We start from the raw sequence: 12,518 nt of genomic DNA, 5'->3' as shown, positions 1-12,518 counted from the left end.
CAGATAATGCCTACCAACCGGTGGTGTTTGGGTTAGCCCTGCAACAGAATCACTTAAGCTTCTCCAGTTGAACCTCAGTCCTTCTTGTCGCCCTGCAGTGCTACAAATCCTCCAAAGACCACACCCCTCAGATGGAGCTGACCCTGACGGGGTGCAGCATCACTCACGTTCCCAAAGATGGCAAGAAGAAGAAGCACGAACTGAGGATCGTCCACCAGGGGGCAGACGCCCTGGTGCTGGCAGTGCAGAGCAAAGAGCAGGCCGAGGAGTGGCTGAAGGTAACGCAATGGAAAGGAGATTAACAGAACAACTGAGGAAGTCAAAAGACCCAGAACATTTAAATATGTAGAGGCAGTAAGAGACCACTTTGTTTGATTTGAGGCACCTTGAGGCAGAGAGGATGCAGAGATCTAGCAACTAGTTTAATTTCCCTCCCACAGTTCCTCCAAAATAATGAATGTAGAACTGGTACTGGTATGGTTTCACCACTTTTGAATGATTTAGCGCGAGAAGCAGTTAATTTGTTCTTGCCCCTAAGGCTGCGAGTGCAGTGTTTGTTCAGGACAGGTCATTTACGTTTGTGAGAAACTCAAGTGCCGAACTCCAGTAAAGTCCACGTAGGCCTACCCACTCCAGCGTGCGTCCCCTGTACTAAGCATGTGGAAGACGGGGAGGCCCTTGTCTTATTATTTTCAATTTTTATTTATTATTGTTGGCCTGTCGTTTTGACGAGCGTGTCTGTCAGATCACGCCGTTCATTCAGGATGCATCCACACACAAGCATTTCCGCTTTTCCGTTTTAACCACGTGAACTTCTGGGTGGAGTCTGCATGTTCTCCCCGTGTCTGTGTGGGTTTTCTCCAGGTACTCCGGATTCCTCCCACCTCCAAAGACATGCTCTTAAGGCTGATTGGTGATTCTAAATTGCCAGTGAGTGCGAATGTCTCTGTGTTAGCCCTGCGATAGACTGCCGATCTGTCCAGGGTGTACCCCGCCTCTCGCCCGATGCCAGCTGGGACAGGCTCCAGCAACCCTCACGACCCTGAGTTGTCTTAAACACAGCTAAATTGCTCAGAGGTGATACTGAAATAAATTCGTCATTCATCATTACTTACCTACGTGGTGCATGGTTACCTTTTTCAGTATTTGCACAGACTGGCGTGTAACAGCCTTTCTTGAAGCTTTATGTCATTTAATAGAGGCCTAAAAGCTCTGCTAGCTCTTAAATGACGTCCAACCACAGCCCCAAGTGACAATCTTACGACTGGCCTTAAGCTTTCACTTTGGATGTTGTTCTCACTGAGGTAAAATTAGACGCACTCCAACTTCCTTCCCCCCAGATCCAGTAAGAATGGCTTTTGTTCTTGAGGATGGGACCTTTTCCTGAAGTTGTGTAACTTGTTTGTTAATATGGGGTGGTTCTGCCCGTTTCTCTCTGATGTGAAAATGTTTGCTCAGTGGTCCTCCTTTTTTCCCGTCTCTTCCCCGTTTCATCAAACGGTATTTCTCTGCCTCCCCCCAACTAGTCTTCCTTTCCACCCTCCTCTGATCTTTCTCGCAGGCGACTCAACAAGTCTGCAAAACAAACCCACCCTGCCGACTTCAAATAAACCCTGGCGCTTTTCCTGCTTTTCAACCCCTGCATCCATTTGTTGTCAGTGCGGTGGCAGCACCTCTGGGTGTTTAAGTCAGAGGAGGGAAAGATGGGCCTCATCTGGTCTTTGGTTTAAAAAAAAAAAAAACCCACAGCCCCCCTCTTCCTCCTCACCTCTGCTCCCCTCAGACCTCCTGAGAATGTCCTGGAATTTCATGTTTGTCTTAGACGACCAATTGTGTGCTATTTTAAGATCTCTCCTCGTGCATTTTTTTGTATTAATGTGCGGCCTCTAGCCTCCGCTGACTCTTGTGCAATTGTACCAACATGCTTTTAGACCGGGAGTTGTGCATTTCCCTTGTCTTGTTAAAAAAAAACAAAAAATAAAAGTGTGGAGCAATTTTCGCCTCGCAGACCACTGATGGAAACGCCGCCCTCACTATTTTCTTTCCATCTCTTTCTTGAAGTTTCAGCCATGTCATGTTTACGGCAGTCAGGAAACAAAGATCAAATCTGTTAGTGTTTTTTCTTCTTGATTCGGTTACTCCTTTCCATCTGCTAATTAGCCACTGTTTATTGATTGGCTGCTGCAGGTAACCTTGCCGGGGGGGCCGAGGTATCTGCAGGCAGCTAGACTCGTGAAAATATACAAACCTCCGCGCCATCCAAACTATGCTAACGACCGCACTAATTGTTGCTCGGAGGAACCGGGTCTGGGTGCGTGTTTAGTCAGGTGCCCTGGATACTGGGAGCACGTTGGATTGATAACGCGGCGGCAGTCGCTCTTTCGCTCTCGCAATCGTTCTGGCTTCTCTCGCGTTTGCTCAATCGATAGTTCGTCGCACCGCTGCAGTCAGCGCTCATCACATCCAGCTGGCGGAGGTTCCGCGCTCACGCCCTCCTTTGCAAAACAGCCCGGTCCACGCGCTGCGTTCATGTCCTTTGCGACAGAGCGATGTGGTGTTGCATTCCCTGGCGCGCTTCGGCGTTCCCTTAAGCCCCGGGGTGTGTAAGAGCGGCATCCAGCCAGGAAGATTAGCCTTTCTTTGTGTCTGTGTTTGGATTTTTACACCGATTCATTACTGCCGTCACGTTTTCTTTTGTCTCTCAGCCTCCTGTTTCTCAGAAGAGATCACCTTCCACCCCGGGGCATGAAAGTCCCAAAACGGTCGTTCTTGAATTTCGTTTCTGCTGATTTAGATAATGGAAATAAAGATTTCTCAGGAGACTTCCCCACCCTTTGCTGAATCAGTCGACTTACAACAATGTGAGAAGAAGCAAAATGGGGAGAAGGAGCAAAAAATAATTAGAGAGGAGGTCAAAAAGAAGAAAAGCTACAAGAGTAGGGAAAGCCGGGAGAGTACCTGAGGGTTTCCAAAGCCGGGTAGTTACAGTAATGTTTCTCCCAGACACTCTCGGCTAACAACGTGTTTATGGATGTTTATGCTGTCCTTATTTCATTCCCCTCGACCTTCCCAGTGCTCTTTTTGAAAACCGTAGACTTCTCTTCCCATTTTCCCTTTCTTTTTACCTCCCCTCGCCTCTGCCTTTGACAACAGGATGACCTGGTTTCCTTTGTCTCTCTCACTGACGTAACAGTTCTTCTACATTCTCTTTTCATGTCTTCTCTTTTTTTTTTGCAAAAACTTCGGGCAAAGTAAGTTGAATGTGCACAGTTGCGTACCTGCTCGCTCAGAGACCAGCGTGAATGCTTCACTGTTGACGTCTGCGGCGCATGGTCATCCTGTGCATGCTGCTGTGTTTATTGTTGCAGGGCAAAGTCTTTAGCATTACCCGCTTGCGCGTGTCGCCTCATTTAGAAGTCGAGACTGCATTGCTCATCTCTACACAGGCCTTTAAAATACCCCAGAATAAATCAATTACATGCATCTCTTCTGCAGCTGGAGCTTTTAAACTCTAATGAAAAATAATCCCACAACCAGACAGTCTTGTTGACTTCAATCTGATTGCATGGCGCACAAATGTGAAATGACTACTGCAGGGAGGTTAGAGTGTCTTAAAACCACTTAAAGACCCTAAATGCGTAACAGCAACTTGACAATCGGGAGTTTATTTCGGCACCCGGGACTACCTCCCACAGTCTCAACACAGATTGATTTGTAGCACGTCGTCAGACCTCCGTAGCACCCCGTCCTCTCCGGCAGACTCGACGCTGCTATCTGCCCTAGCTCTCCTCCAACCTCTGAGCCGCTCTCTCCGAGCCAAACCCATGGAGCCACAGCCCGTCATTTCCCCCGCGAAACCCAATTATGCTCCCTCCGAGCCAAAACCAATGATCTGAGGAGCTCTGCGCAGCCAGAGATGGTTCAGAATGCTTGCGGAGAAGACGAGTGGGAGTTTGTGTGTGTGTGTGTCGCACATTAGCCAAATTGCGCACACAGCGGTTTGTCTGAAATCTCATTTCCCAGTTGCCCGCCACTCAATCTACACGTCCCTGTCACTGCCACGCGTCTAGCGTTGCCAGATCTGACGTTGGGCTGCCAGGAGTGAAATCCAACGAGGTCACGGTAATGCGCACTGGCGCCCCGTCCAGAGACCTGCAGATCTCATTCACCCCTGCTGGACTTTATTGTGTAGGGATTCCATGTATGTAGTAAAACACCACGGCGTCTAATGTGTGTGGCAGACCCGCCAGCTCCACCCCTCCACCAGCTACTGCCGCACACCACATGCATGCACTCGGCGTCCTGTACTTACTCCGCTGCATGGGCTGTACTGCCTCGTGATCCCTTGGCTGCCGTTCAGTTGCATGATGGGATATGAGAGAGGAGGGAGTTCACCGTACATGTGGCCCACATTACCCCAGGCATCCATACGCCGGAGGAAGGAATGAGCTGCTTAATTATGTGGCAGTTGTGCAAGGAAATATTTTAGGATCTTTAAATAAGGAGTCCTCCCATATGTTAGGCTCACGTTTAGGTCGTGGATATCTCAACGTGTAAATTGAACTCCCTCTGCCGTGGGCGTTGTGTAATGTTAACATGAACCTCATTAGTTCATGTTGTATTTCCTTGTGTTTCCCAGGTCATGAGAGAAGTGTGCGCTAACGGGAGTTTAGACTCAGACGGAGCTCGGTCTGGATCGCCAGTGCACAAACCTGAACTGGAAAAGGTAAAAAAAAAGCAAAAAAAAACACACACACTCTTCACATGTGCACGGGATTGGTTTTATCTGGTGACGTCGTGTGATTCAGAAATGACCTCCTACGTCTGTTTCAAAACATGATGTAATGAGAAAGAAATCTAAGAAGTAATGAATGGCCTGGCAGCGTTTAAATCAGCCCCACTTTTACAGATGGACACATTAATGCTTGATTTAATTATTTCATCCATCTAAATGGGTCAGCAACATCTTGACTTTGCGCCCGAACATCTGTCCAAACTTTGATTTGGCGCACATTCGTCATAATCCTTAAGTGACAAGAGGCAGGAAACAGAATCAAACAAAAACAAAGAGATGCCAACTGCATTAGTATCATCACAGGGGGTAATTTGCAGTGTAATTTTTACTTTACGCTTTACAGACATGGACGATTCCCACAGGATTAAGATCTCTGACCGTCTCTGCAATTTTTCCAAATTACCGGAGGTCCCCTTGTAAAACTAGTTCCGTGCACATATGACTATAGATGATGTGCAGTTATTTCATCTGCAAATGTTAGAGTTCTATTAGAGTTCATTTTGCATCAGGTTTCAGGTTGCCAAGTGGTCTAGTTCCTAGCTAGGATATATCCTTTCAAAACGTATAATTTCGTGTACCTAATTTCACTATGAGTCTTCATATAAAACCAAAAAAAAAAACAAGCTGAAAAAGGGGCAACTGGACTTGTAGGGTTTCTACAGAAATAATTAGCATTAGCATTTCCCCAGAACTGTAGAAGCTACTTGGAAGGACGGTGACACATGTTTAAGAAATTTCAAGGAACTACAGTTGCCCTGCGGTACAACCACAACCTGGATGACTGAGGATGTACACAGACGCCTTCATATAATAGGTTTTTAGTCTTGATGTGGAAAAATTTAGCTAATATTGTAGTGAATAAGGGTATAGCTAACAGCTAGCTGTTTGTAGCTTGAACCATATAACTTGTGTTTCTAGTTAAAGGAGAAAACTCTTGATTATTTGAATATCAGCTATACACAAATTCATTAGCATTAGCATCTGAGTTGACACTATAATGAATATTAATAGTTGCAATTCATTCATTTGACAAAACTCTTGCTAACCCCCCGGCTAACGCTGTTCCTTCTGTACCTTATGTCCCACTGGTGACGTATGGGCAATGGTACAGTCTTTTTTTTTTTTTTTTTGTCTTTCTCATATGTCAGTAATAGCTTAATTGGACCAAATTACCCTTAGATGAACACACTGAAATAGACAAACATTTACACATATACCATCAACCCACGAGCACAGCTTGTCTTGGCATAATCAAAACTAATCACACTGGGTAGTAAAAGCTGTTTGCCAAACAACAGTTAATTGCATATGACACAGGAGGGAAACTTAGGCAGCTCAAGGGGGAAACACTGCGTTATTGGTTTTCAAAGGGGAAAAGGGTGTAAAATTGGCTGATCCGAACATATGCGCGCCTGATCTATCTATGTGCGTTTAGTGGTGGAAAATAAGCTACATCAGACGATCTTTAATGACAAACTTCTCCCGGCTTGGCAAAGCATGCTCAAAGCCAGCCTAATTATTCATCTATAACATGTTGCAGATGTTGCTAAGGGTTTTTACAATGTACAATGTAATTAGACAGCTGTGTTTGTGCGGCAATGCTTTTTTTTTTTCTTTTTTTGCGACCTGTCTGTCTTCTGGAAAGTACAGTTTTGTTCACTTTGGGCCTTCTTGTTCCTGTGTATCTCTTCTTCTTCCTCCTCCTCCTCCACATTGTCTTCTCCTGCTGCTAGAAGGCGTCGTGCGATCGGCCCAGCTCAGACGGCGAGGCGACTCATGAGAACGGACACAGCGACTGCAAGGACCAAGGTGGGAGTCATAGCAACGGTAACCAAATAATAGGAATCATATTTTTCATAGGGCATACAAGTATGTTGCAGAGGTGATTCACTCGCATGCCTCTGTGTTTTATAGAGGAGACAGTCTACTGTTTCTGCTTTTAAGAACCACAGATCATTCTCGTGATCATAGAGGGGAAATTCCTTAAAGAAAAGGTCCGGAAAATCATAATCTCTTACTATTTAGTGTGATATATATTCACGTAGGCTAGTAGATGTACCAGCATCTGTGTGTGATCTTATTTCTTTCTTTTGTGTTTGAAACAGCATTTTCACATACTTTGTATGAATGTATCCTCAGTTTTTCTGTTGTTGCATTAGCTTAGCTATATAGTAAACGAGGCCTCTACCTCAATATACTTCTGAGTTTAATTAAATAAATTACTCTGATGTCTTGTATTCTGTATGAAACTACTATTTGATATACACTACTTTTTTTAGGTTTACCACACACATTAGGGTGTATTTACACAAAGTATCGGTATCGGCTCTGTATCGCCGATACCAGTCTGAATCTTACTCAGTATCGGAACGGAAAAGAAATCGGTGGTATCGAACAACACTACCACTACTTCTTTTTCTTTCTGTCGTCTGTTCATGTGCAACTTGCCTTGGCCTGTGATATCAAGGCTTATCTTGTGTTACCAGGATAGCGATTTGGAGGGCCCTTGCATGGCTTTTCTAGGCCTTAAATTGGACTTATTGGCACACAAAAAAATTGGGAAATCAAACACTAGCTAGACCGAAGTGCCCAGAATGCAAGCTGAGGGTCTACTGACACCACAGCAAACCTCCTGCAGACCTCTTAGACGCTACGGATTCATTTCTTTTGCAAATTGACCAACTAGCCTGGTAAGGACAGTATGATGCACTTTAAAGCTCCAGCAAGTTGGTAAGTGGAGCTTGACTTGGGATGTGCGATGTTTCTACATCTGCAGATAGTTATGTGTTTAGTTTTAGTTTTTTATTTTTTTTTTATAGAGCAAAATCCCCATCATAAACTGCACGGCATTCACCCAGTACCTTTAATTGTAGCCCTGAAGCTAAAGCACAAAACAAAAGGTCAAGTTAGATGGGGCCATCATCAATATCATTGTTTCTTGGAGCCAACAAGTACTGTTCTCAAATTGGACCCAAGTCTAAATGTTAAATTATGACCGCCTTTCTCACGTAATCGGCCTCATAATTCAGAGAGGAATCTCTGCGTGCTCTGGAAAGGTCAGCCTTGGCTAATGCTGCGTGAAGCCTGAAGAATGAGCATTTGGATTTATTTAACATAGTTTTTACAAAGGGATGGTCTTCCCCTGGCGAACTACGAGCCAAAACAAAGAGACAGACTGGAAAGACTCTCCTATTATTTACAGTTTGTTTGCTCAGCAGGCGAAATTCCTCTGGGAGAGAAATCTCATTTCACTTGTCAGCTCAGTTTGGATTATCAACTATAACCTAGCATTGTTATTTTTTTTTTGTCACTTTAAATTGGTTAATTTTTCCAAGTATTCAGTCTGAAACTGATTTCCCACGAGCAGCTTGTGTCAAAATCTTCTATCCGGTTGGATCTTTGCAGAGTTAGCAAAGAGCCGTGATTCATGAACACGGTTGCGCAAGTCACGTTTACATGTCTTTGTGGGATTTTTTATTTTTTTTGGTGAATCTACAGGAAATTAAGGAGTGGGATCAGCAGTGATCTCCCACATGAGCTTAAGAAAATAACATAGAATTGCTGATTACCTCTCCAGAGAGGTACTGCTTTTATGGTTTGTGGCGTTTAGAATTCGTGACGTAGGAATCTTAAAAAAAAAAATACTCTCAGCAGCTTTTTATTTTCTCTGACTTTGTTGTGCACCTTCATAAGATACAACATACAACACAACAAGGCTGGTCCTGAGAAAGAAAATGATTTATTCACTGAAATGCTGTGGTCTGGTTGCATCTCTGAACCTCCTCGGTTGATGTGTTCCAGCAGCAGCCGGAAATACTAAAGCAGAAACGTGGTACTACAGAGTGGACCAATCACAGCTTTTGAGATCTGCATAGTTACATTTGTGGGGGGGTACATGTCAGCTATGGCAGGGTTTGACTGTCGCCGCACTTCGCTACTCCGTCAGATTGACGCAGAAGCCTAAACCGCATATAATGGAAACAAGTCATGCAAGTTTCCGATGGGCTACGACCTCAGACATTTCTATTCAAACCTGAGGAACTGAACTGAAGAAGTTGCCCAGATGAGCAACGAAACGTCTACTCAAGAAGCTCTACAAGTCCAGTTGCTTTTCTTAAACGCCTTTTGGATATACCGTGCCCCGGATAACTGAGAGGCAGACCACATGCACCCAAAGGCAGTGGCCTCTTTTCGCTGGGTAATGCCATAAAAATGGTTTAGCAACAGCTTTGAAACTTCAAAGACACGTCCAATCAGGCATCTGTGGGATTGGCTGGACAATGGCTACCGATCTCTTAACTTGCAGATCTTAAAGGATCTGCTGCTAACGTCTTTGTCTCCAGACATCCCGGTACACTTTCGGTAGCTAGCCGGGTCCATACCTCAGCAAATCAGGGATGTTTTGTGTTGCAAAATTAAGGAACTCCAGAATATTAGGCAGTAGCTCAGGAGGTAGAGCAGACGTCCAACAACCGAAAGGTTGATTCAATTCCGTCCCAACCCTAGTCTGTCCTTTGTGTCCTTGGGCAAGACGCTTAACCCACCTTGCTCCCAGTGTGAACCGACACTGGTGTACGATACGCGAGTGAGTGATTTTGGTGTTTGGTGGTGGTCGGAGGCTCGGTAGGTGCAGATTTGGCAGCAACGTTTCTGTCAGTGACTACTGAGCATCTAACGGAAAAACCAATGCATTAGATGGTCATAATGTTATGGCTGATTAGGTTCTGATCCATTTGTATACATTGGCGTTGCCATTGGTGGGATGACGGGATGATCTGAGTGCAGGTGTTTGTAATACTCTGCTATCATCCATTAAACATCATTAAATGTAATAAGCTCCGTAGTCTTCACCTCCTTCATTTCTCTTTTTAGCTTAATCAGCAACATTCTTTCCATGGCTGGTAACAAAAAAAAAAAAAGATTTACTGGAATTAAATTTACCTGATCAGAGTTTTCCCACTCCCTTTCTCCTGAAGGGAAAAATAATTAATACTTTTTTTTTTTTTTTGGAAAAAAAAAGAAAGCTTCAAATCGTGTTCACATCTGCACGTCTGCTTTCCACCTCAGGCCCTGCATTGTGTGTGTATACTTGCGACTCAGATCGAGCGCAGACGGCTTCCTACTTAATTAAGGGCCGTCGCCATGGTAGTTGTCACATCATATCAGGGGGAGAGGACGTAATATGGAAAAAATGTGGAAACCTGAGCTCGTAAGCGCCAGAAAGAATCGAACACAAAGAGTTTCTGTTGTTGCCGTATCACTTTGAACTACTGTTGGTTAGTTTCAACAGCTAGAGGCTGATTCCTGCAAGCCACAGACATTATATGTGTGTGTCTGTGAAAAGCAGCCCTGGTGATTATATACAGCATATTTCTGAATGCACATGTGTGTGTCTAGAATCCGTCCAGACGCTCGGTATGACCTAAGCAAAGGAGAATGCTTTATATTGTCCTCCCCCGCTACTCCTTCTTCTTCTTCTTTTGCCTCGATATCTGGCAGCGGAGACGGGTTAAAATCAGACTTAGGGTTTCTTTCTCCTCTTCAGATAGACACATAGTGTTTCTTGTGTTTTCTCACTTGGATTCTCTTTCACATTCGCTGAAATGCCCCAAAGGCCGCGGTATCTGCTAAACTGGCCGAGCCAAGCACGAGCTATTTTCCTCAACGACAGACAGACAGAGCGACTCAGACTTCGCTTCCTGAGCCCGGGCTCACTTACTTGACGTTAGCCGTCCTCCCAGCAGAATGTGCACTGTCACTCCCTCCCTTTCTGTCTTCGGGTAGAAACTAGGCCAGCTCAGGCCAGCCCACTCAGATGCTGGGATTTTTAAAATGAATCTTAATTCACCAACAAAGGGCTCTCGAACCCACAAGGGTCTGATTAAACCCAATCCTGAACTCATGGTTGTTTATAGTGGAGTCTAAGGTTGCCCTTTCTTTCTCTTCTCTTCTCTTACAGTATTACAAAAGCATCCGAACATAATTAAATCAACATAAATGAACATGTAACGTCTTTATGGTAATTTAGATGATGACGATAGAGCGCATTAAGTCCGCAGGAGTCCTTCCACGGGGACATTACACCTTGTTTTGCTTATTTCCCCTCCGTTGCAGGACACGGATTAAATTCAGAATCTTTGCGTTTTGTTTTTCAGGAAAAGGAAAGAAAAACTCAAAGTCGGAGCAGAAGACCGGCACCGTGGGGAAGGGAGCGGGCAAGAAGATCACGAAGATCATAGGGCTGGGGAAGAAGAAGCCGTCCACGGACGAACAGACCTCGTCGGCGGAAGAAGACGTACCCACATGTGGTAAGGCACGCAGCATAAAGGTCTCGCTTCAAATAACCTGGCTCCAGACGCAGGGATTCAATCCTGAAGACTGTGTCCGTGCGGTCAAACCACATGAAACAAGCTTTAGATCATTTGAACTTTGTATGCTCGCATGCAGATAGTGTACGTAAGGCCTTTTGTGAGTTGATTTGGACACAACTGTGATAATAATTTGGGTTCCAGACTTGTCCGCAGATGTCCACAGGCTCCAATGTTAATCTAGAGGTCAACCAGGCCTTTTTTAAAAAAAATAAATAAAATAAACACGCTAGCGGACAGGTAGCATGGTGAGCGGATGAAATAATAGTCTACATCACTGAAAAAAAATCTTAGCTAATTACTTCTCTAAATGTAGAAGTTAATCAAGCGTAAATTAGGAGACAGTTTGATTTGGCTTAAAATTAAGACCTTTCAGAGGTCAAGCAGTTACAGAAAATGAATGAATGTATGAATGACTACCTGGTGGATTTGTTTGTGACAAATGCTCGGGACTTTAAGTAGGTCCTACTACTGCATGCGTGCACTGGCCCAGGCCACAGCTGATGTATTCTTTCCCGTGCATGCATTTACAATTTCAAATCAGACACAAGAGCGATATGTTGCTGAAAACATTAGCCTTAAAAGGTCTAAGTGAAAAATCTGACTGCATCTCTGAGATGATACACTGATTATTTATCTTAATGCCGTAGCTTGATATACACCTCCCCAGACATGTAACTACGAATCATGACAACTCAGACCACAAGAAAGGTGATTGGTCTTCTTGGTTGTACTGCGTTTCCACTTTGGTATTTCTGGCTGCTTCTCCAACTCCAAAATTTTCGAATTTATTGTTTTGGACCAACACAGATAGTCGGGAAGGTTACTCGAGGATGTTCGGAGATACTCTTAGGCTAAATTTCAGCAGGGTTCTCAGTAGTCATTGTTGAAAGTGACACAGGAAGTAGAAACACAAATGAGCCCTACTGGCAGGAAAGACGAGCATAGAAGTATAAATGCTAGTCTAGTCGAACTGCTTGTCTAGTCCTGCATTGCTTTAATTGAGCCTTGATGGTGTGTTTTAACCGACAGGCTACCTGAACGTGCTCTCCAACAACCGCTGGCGGGAGCGCTGGTGCCGCCTCAAGGACAACCAGCTGCTCCTGCACAAGGACCGCGACGACCTGAAGAGCCACATCGCCTCGCTGCCCCTCCGAGGCTGCGACGTCAACCCCGGCCTCGACCACAAGCACCCCTTCGCCTTCCGACTGCTTCGCAACGGTCAAGAAGTGGCTGTGCTGGAGGTGAGCTGTGCTTCTGTTTTATGTGATCTACACTAAAACGCAGTCATACTGCTGGTCATGTTTTCCTCCTTATCCTTGGTTTTTCCTGTCATGTGGTTAAACCTCTCTTTC

General features: G+C 44.8%; 1 protein-coding gene across 9 annotated transcripts in view; it reads left to right on the top strand.

Annotated features, from left to right (window-relative positions):
* Nucleotides 1-12,518, top strand: part of afap1 (actin filament associated protein 1) — an 89,142-nt gene that overhangs the window by 65,586 nt on the left and 11,038 nt on the right. For 4 of the 9 annotated variants that reach the window (XM_047593917.1, XM_047593944.1, XM_047593900.1 and 1 more), the window contains exons 6-10: nucleotides 99-278; nucleotides 4,640-4,726; nucleotides 6,529-6,622; nucleotides 10,951-11,103; nucleotides 12,196-12,407. In XM_047593917.1, coding sequence (XP_047449873.1) covers nucleotides 99-278; nucleotides 4,640-4,726; nucleotides 6,529-6,622; nucleotides 10,951-11,103; nucleotides 12,196-12,407 — 726 coding nt within the window. The remainder of the gene's footprint in view (nucleotides 1-98; nucleotides 279-4,639; nucleotides 4,727-6,528; nucleotides 6,623-10,950; nucleotides 11,104-12,195; nucleotides 12,408-12,518) is intronic. The other 5 variants (XM_047593935.1, XM_047593973.1, XM_047593927.1 and 2 more) reach the window with 3 other exon arrangements.

Source organism: Mugil cephalus, chromosome 1 (genome assembly GCF_022458985.1).
Source record: "Mugil cephalus isolate CIBA_MC_2020 chromosome 1, CIBA_Mcephalus_1.1, whole genome shotgun sequence".
NCBI classification, from domain to species: domain Eukaryota; kingdom Metazoa; phylum Chordata; class Actinopteri; order Mugiliformes; family Mugilidae; genus Mugil; species Mugil cephalus.
This window is presented reverse-complemented; position numbering and strand designations above follow the sequence as displayed.